Raw genomic sequence first — 6,656 nt, forward strand, 5'->3', positions numbered from 1 at the left:
TTAGAGTTTGAGCATATCTTTGCTGCATCGCTTTCGTGCTAATAAATGGTAGATAATGTTAATCTTTATGAGGTTAATAGACTGAAATTGTACATAGATTGGGGCTAAGCAACCATTTCTTGATTCAAAGTTTAGCATGGACCTTCTTTAATTGTTTTGGCTAATGTTTAAGAATGTTATTGGCTGGAATAGTGCACTCTTGGTTCTGTTCAATAAATCTTAGTAGCAAATGAAGTTAATCATAGTTCCCGTCATGTTAAATCTCACTGAATTAGATTTTAAGTTGCATTATGATATTTATGCTCTATAATCATTGTTGAAGCATATAGCTATAATCATTTTCTATTTAATTGAAGAAGTTTACCATATAGCTATGTTGGAAAGGGTTCTTATAGAGGACATTAATAATAGTAGCCAAGGCGGGGAGAGGAACTTTTTAGATCATAACATGTCAGGTTTTAATGTTAGAATACAAACATACATATCTTTTTTACTGTGGAGACATAGTATAAATCTCTTGGAACAGAACCTGCTTGCAAAACAGAGAGTTAGGGTAGTGCTTCGAGGGGGTTTCCCAATTTCTAGCTCAAGAATTATTTTCTGCCCTTGTGTGTGGGAACGTTTAGCCTAAGACTGTTAATGTTCCGGGTATGCACATATATTTTTTGTGGTCTCAGTGTCTCCACATCATGAAGTGGTATTTCTCCTAAAAAGTTGAGATTGATAATCAGGGATGTGCTCTTTTGCTTTATGCACGGAAATAATGATGTGGATTTTATTATTATTTCACTATTTCAAAAATAAAGGTTTGTTGCTTTTTACCTTATCAGAGAACAAAAATAAACTAGACGTTCTTTCTTGTAAAGTAATATCTAACTGTAAAATTTGGCGACGTGATTTCACTGAGACACAACTATATCATATAATATATGTTGAGAGTTTACTTGTGTTTTTGACATATCTGATAGATAGATTTACTTATGATGTGACATGTACTATCACTGAGAGTTCTCTATTTGTAGTACACTCCTGCTGTTGATATTTGGAGCATAGGATGCTTATTTGCAGAAATGCTCACTGGAAAACCATTATTTCCTGGAAAGAATGTAGTGCATCAATTAGACCTTATGACTGATTTGCTGGGAACACCTCCTCCTGAAACCATTGCAAAGGTTAATTCGCTTATTACATACTTCTCTTTCTTTGTTAATGTTCAATCAGATTAGCATCACTTGGATGATAAGATGTCTTCATTACTTGCTAGTAAGAACATCAGAGAACAAAGGTTAAGACAAAAAGAATAGTTGCTGAGAGGTCCCTGTAAATCACGTTGTATGTCCCACTCTAGTTTTTCCTGTTTCACTAAAGAAATTCTACTGAACTGGCAGATTAGAAATGAAAAGGCAAGAAGATACCTCGGTAACATGCGGAAAAAACCACCAGTTCCATATGCTCAAAAGTTTCCACATGTGGATCCTTTGGCTTTGCGCCTACTTGAACGCATTCTTGCATTTGACCCTAAAGATAGACCATCTGCAGAGGAGGTAATTGTTTAAAGTGAATAAGTTTTTATATTGTTCTATCTACCAAAGAAAATCTTGACTCTGATAATGTGACAAGGCTTCAACTCATCATTGGTGGTTTTGGTTTCAAGGCTCTGGCTGATCCTTATTTCAGTAGTTTGTCGAATGTGGACCGTGAACCATCTACTCACCCAATATCAAAGCTTGAGTTTGAATTTGAGAGGAGAAAGTTGGCAAAAGAAGATGTTAGAGAGCTCATTTATCGGGAGGTACAGTTTTCTCCATTTTGATGGCTCCCTTTTATGTAGAATGAAATTACTTATTAATTTCTAAACTTGTTCTGAGCAAACAGATATTAAAATATCATCCTCAGATGTTTTAGGAGTATATTCGTGGTGGAGATTAGACTAGTGGGTTTATGTACCCAAGGTTAGGAGACACCTAAATCTTGCTCCACTTAATTTATGTTCTTTTCTAATAGCTTTTTTCTGCCTCATTTCCTTGCATTAAAAGCTGATTGTTTAGTTTAGTTAGAACAAAAAATTACTTGTTTTTTAGTTTACTCCAGTGGTCGCGAAAACTATGATGCATCTTTGGAGGGCATTGACAACTCTTTCCAAAATGGAAGTAACCTCAAGTTAATACTATACAAAAGCATTTTCTTTCGTTGAAGGGCTGCGACAGCTAATTCACAATATATATGGTGTGTTAGTGTGTAATGTGTTGTGCATATGTATCTGCTTGACTGCTCCTACTTTGTGTACATATTGCAATAAATGTTTTGTACTACTCTTTGAAAAATATTTTCTGATGGTATTTCTTTTGTGTCAATTTAGTGGTGTTAGTACAATGCATAGATAAGCAAGAGTGCACCTTTGCTTAAACTGGTGCTACACAACATCAAAGCCAATGGAAATACCTTGACTTAATCCTATCCCTTATTCTTGCATCTGTAGTTATCATGATGATATTGTTCTCTTATTTGACAAGCACTAATGAGGTTCTCCACTGAACTGTTTTCTTCTCATTAAGAGTGTAGATAAAGTCAAACGATGCTAAAGAACTTGTGCTGAAAATTTAATTATGAAGGATTTAAATATAAATTATTTTTTACATAGTTCATAATAAGTCTTCCTTATTGTATACATGTGTAGTACTCTAGCTTACCTTTTTATCTATTTCTCTCACATCTCTCTCTTTGTCTATACCATGCTTTATCATTTCTTGGCAGATAAGATTTATCGACAACACAGATCCAGCAGGCATTGATCCAAAAGGCCTTCCGTTAAGCCGGCTTGATATTTGCAAAACAGGTTTTGACCTCAGGTTTTTTTTTGTGCTTTTATATTTTTTAGCCATAATGTGGAGTAGCTTTCTGATAAGTATCGCATTTTGTTAAGAAAATGAAAGTTCTATAGAAGAGAGTTAAAAAACATGACTGTTTACCTCTGTTTAATCTGCATCTACTGGTTTAGGAGTTTTAGTAGGTTTACGAAAAGTTTCTGCTTGGTCTGTGATCCTCTAGTTCCGTCTTTTTGTTCACTCTCCATTATAATATACATTGCAGGATGTGCATAGCATTGCTCTTAAATAGTTCTCACTTCTCATTGTTTCTTACTACAACTCATGTGCAGGGTATTGCCATTACACAAGAGAACTCATTGCTTAACAACACTGTTAGAATTGAGGGTTTGTTAGCCGGATTCCCTATGTTTGATTGGGTGGGCAAAAGAACCTCTGGAATGTCTGCAGTTGGCTTACTTCCAGCTGCACTTCAGGTTTGACACTCCTGAAGTCACATTTCTAATCTCAGTTTGCTTATATATCACAATTCACTACTTTAAACTTCCCAAACTTCTCGACACAATTCTAGAAGAAAGAATATTTCATGCAACTCTCACAGGTTTTAGAAATTCAAATTCATTTGTGTAAATAAATGTGATGATTGGTGTGATATTGTCTTTATCAAATTAACTTATATACAACTCCATAACTTCTTAAAACTTCTAATTTTACCTAGCATGTATTATTTAAGTAGGACAACACTTACAATCCAAAGTAAGCTAGACTTTGTCGCATAGAATGAAACACAGGGAATTATTTCATCTTGTCTTACAACATTTGTGTCACATTACGCCACATATATCTTTTCACTCCAGGGAATTGATATTAGAGAGATGCTCGCTGGTGCTGCATTGATGGATGAAGCAAACAGGACCACTATGGTATGACTATATTGCCTTTTTCATGTTCTTTAGGCATATAAAAGACTTTTTTATTTGAAGTTTTGAGACTAGTAAATCTACCTAGTACAAACAACTGAAATAAATTTCCTTGTAGAATTATAGGAGCTGATGGAGTTGGATCAAAGGTCTGGTTCACTTTCAGATTTGTGGTTGTGATGTCGGAGGAGCATATAGTTGTGTATTTGACTATGTGGATATGTTGTTTCTTATCTCTTGCAGGATATGGTTGTCCTCCCATACAAGGATAGTTTATTACTATTTAGTAGGTATTTACAGTACCTTGTCATGGAGTCTCCGGGGAAAGAGTTTGACCTTGACGGTAACTGGATATATTTCCTATAGTTTCCAGCTCTTAATTTTTTCATATTAAAACCACACAAAATAGATGCATTTCCACTTGCTAACTGGTCATTGTTTCACCGAAAATTTAGTTTCCTTTTTTTCTTGTTTCCAGCTATATTCAACAACTACGAGACGGTGTGCACAATTTCTTTGCAACATTTATTGAAGTATTGCATAATAGGCCCCCTGGTCATGATTGGGAGCTTGAACCTGGAGTTACTTTTGGTGACTACCTCTTTGGAATGTTACATGTTAGTTCTTCTAGTAATATTTTAGTTTAGTGGAGAGATCGAAAGGGGGAGTGAAGGTTTAGTGCAAGAAATGCAAGATGTTCTAGAGGCTTCATACAGTGAGAGTGAGATGTTGAATGCTCTATAAACTGACCTACCATAAACTGACCTACTATGCAATTGATAGTTGATGAACATAAGATACTTGAGATGCCACAATTTTTTAACATTCTACTAAAAAAAACAAGTTTCTGATTAATTTGTAAAGAAGTTTGGATTGTTTAGGCACTGGGTGAAAAAATTCCCAACTCTTTGTATACGATTGGATAGTAGTCCACCATCTCATAATCATATTTCTAAGAGGTTTATAATCACTGTCAATCACTAGAGAATCAACATAAATATTTTAGATATTTCTAGCAAAGTGCCCTGCCAAAAAATTGTGATCAATGATGTCTTTTACTAGTTTATAGCAGCAGAGACACTTGAATGTTATTGATCAAAATTGTGAGCTTGTTTCTTTTCTCTGTAATCTGATCCTAAGTAGATGAGCATGTGAATTCTACATTTGCGTTGGGTTTCTAGATTGGTTGATTAGAAATCATGGGCTGGTAGTGAATTTGAGTCGCAAAAATGGTTGGGACAAGATCCGGAGGTACAGTTTGATAGACAGTTTTCTGTTAAAGTTACACACTTTTTCTGTTAAAGTTGCACACTGGAAATCTGGAATCTAGAAATTTGGAAATTTGGAAATCTAGAATCTGGAATCTGGAAATTTGGAAATCTAGAATCTGGAATCTGGAAATCTGGAATTTGGAATCTGAAATCTGGAAATCTGGAAATCTGGAATCTGGAAATCTGGAAATCCATCAGGTTTTGAAATGAATATGAATATTGAGGATTCATATAGCTAAAGCAACTAGTTTTGAATTGATGTATAGTTGTGTTTTATAAGGTTTCATGCTTATCTTTAACATCTAGGATTCATATAGCTAAACATCTACTTTTGATGTCTTTTACAAATCAACTCAACAAGCAGCTGACTCATTTTGTGTCCCTTCCAAAACAATATTTTTCGGAAGGAAATAATAAAGACCCAAAAAGGTTTTTGTAAGTTGTAACTTCTAGATTTCTGGTAAGTTAATGGATATGCATTCCCTGAAACTTTGGTCTTAGTATCATCTGTTCTCTCATAACATAAAGATCTATTAGGCCATCATCAAGCAAATTGAAGTTTATATCTTAGAGAAATTAGCAAAGGAGGCATACGACATGTGTGCATGATATGCTTTTGGTAAATTCAACTAGGAATGACTAAAACTTTTAAAAACTAGGATAGGGGAATAGAAGATAGGAGAGTGGAAATAAGATGCTAATGTTGAGTGTGAGCATACCTGTCAAAGGAGAGTTGAAATACAAGGAAATCACCACCCATTAAATGCAATAACAATATTAACAGCTCCTCTGTTTTTTGATAACTATGATTATGAGGGTGTTGTTGGAAAAATAGTGCAGCTTCACAAATTGGACCACATCTTTCCGTAAAAATTTAAAATCCAGAACTGTTGTGCAATGTGGAATGTGGAACTCTTTGCCTCTTCTATAATTGTTGCAATCTGATTTGCCGTAAATTCTAAATGTGTAGGGAAATGGAGGTGATCAAATTTGAAGGGTCGCTACACGTAAATTTGATCTCATTGAAGTGGCTGATAAAGAGTTTTTGAACTATTGTAAAAGTTTGAATACATTATGTTTGATTTTGTGAAATATATTCTTTGCTAGAATAGATTGAACTATTGTAAGAGTACTTTTGAACAAATGTGTACACATATTTAGAATATTGTTGTGTTAGTATGTATAAGTACGTACTATCTTTTGAAGTTTATTGCAAATCTATATATTTGAATTACTTATGAGCCCATCTAATGCTTGAGATTATTTATTGCAAAATAATATTGGTGGTTTTTAATTAGAAATTGTGGCATATAAATATTTTATAGCCAAAATGATATGGCCACACTTAAAAGTGTAGCCATAGGACTGTAAATTGTGGTATGCACATGGGCAAGGACTACACTTCAAAGTGTTGTCATACATTAGATAGAAAAGGCAACACTTACAAATCGTGGGCAATAAGGAAGCTAAGGCCACGCTTAAAAGTGTAGTTGTATGAGATAGAAATGTTGCTATTTGAGGTACATAAAAGCGTTGCCATTTTACCTTTTAGGCTACGGCTTTTAAGCGTAGCTGATAAGGCAACACTTGAAAAGTATTGCCTAAACTCTAAGGTAACGCTACTCTTGGGCACCCCTGGA

The 6,656-nt window shown here is 34.6% G+C and overlaps 1 protein-coding gene across 9 annotated transcripts; it reads left to right on the plus strand.

Moving 5' to 3' along the window:
* Nucleotides 1-955: 955 nt before the first annotated feature.
* Nucleotides 956-6,204, plus strand: LOC125844581 (mitogen-activated protein kinase 9-like). Of its 9 annotated transcripts, none has more exons than XM_049523887.1 (10): nucleotides 977-1,172; nucleotides 1,389-1,544; nucleotides 1,655-1,792; nucleotides 2,755-2,849; nucleotides 3,158-3,301; nucleotides 3,683-3,748; nucleotides 3,864-3,894; nucleotides 3,989-4,088; nucleotides 4,224-4,362; nucleotides 5,987-6,197. In XM_049523887.1, the coding sequence occupies exons 1-5, from the start codon at nucleotides 1,071-1,073 to the stop codon at nucleotides 3,219-3,221; spliced, it is 555 nt and encodes a 184-aa protein (XP_049379844.1). In that variant the 5' UTR covers nucleotides 977-1,070; the 3' UTR covers nucleotides 3,222-3,301; nucleotides 3,683-3,748; nucleotides 3,864-3,894; nucleotides 3,989-4,088; nucleotides 4,224-4,362; nucleotides 5,987-6,197. The 9 variants fall into 9 exon arrangements, with proteins under 9 accessions (XP_049379847.1, XP_049379849.1, XP_049379844.1 ...); XM_049523891.1 differs by having other exon boundaries at nucleotides 979-1,172; nucleotides 2,755-2,836; nucleotides 5,987-6,196; XM_049523888.1 differs by lacking the exon at nucleotides 3,864-3,894 and having other exon boundaries at nucleotides 5,987-6,196.
* Nucleotides 6,205-6,656: the final 452 nt, after the last annotated feature.

Source organism: Solanum stenotomum, chromosome 11 (genome assembly GCF_019186545.1).
Source record: "Solanum stenotomum isolate F172 chromosome 11, ASM1918654v1, whole genome shotgun sequence".
NCBI classification, from domain to species: Eukaryota; Viridiplantae; Streptophyta; class Magnoliopsida; order Solanales; family Solanaceae; genus Solanum; species Solanum stenotomum.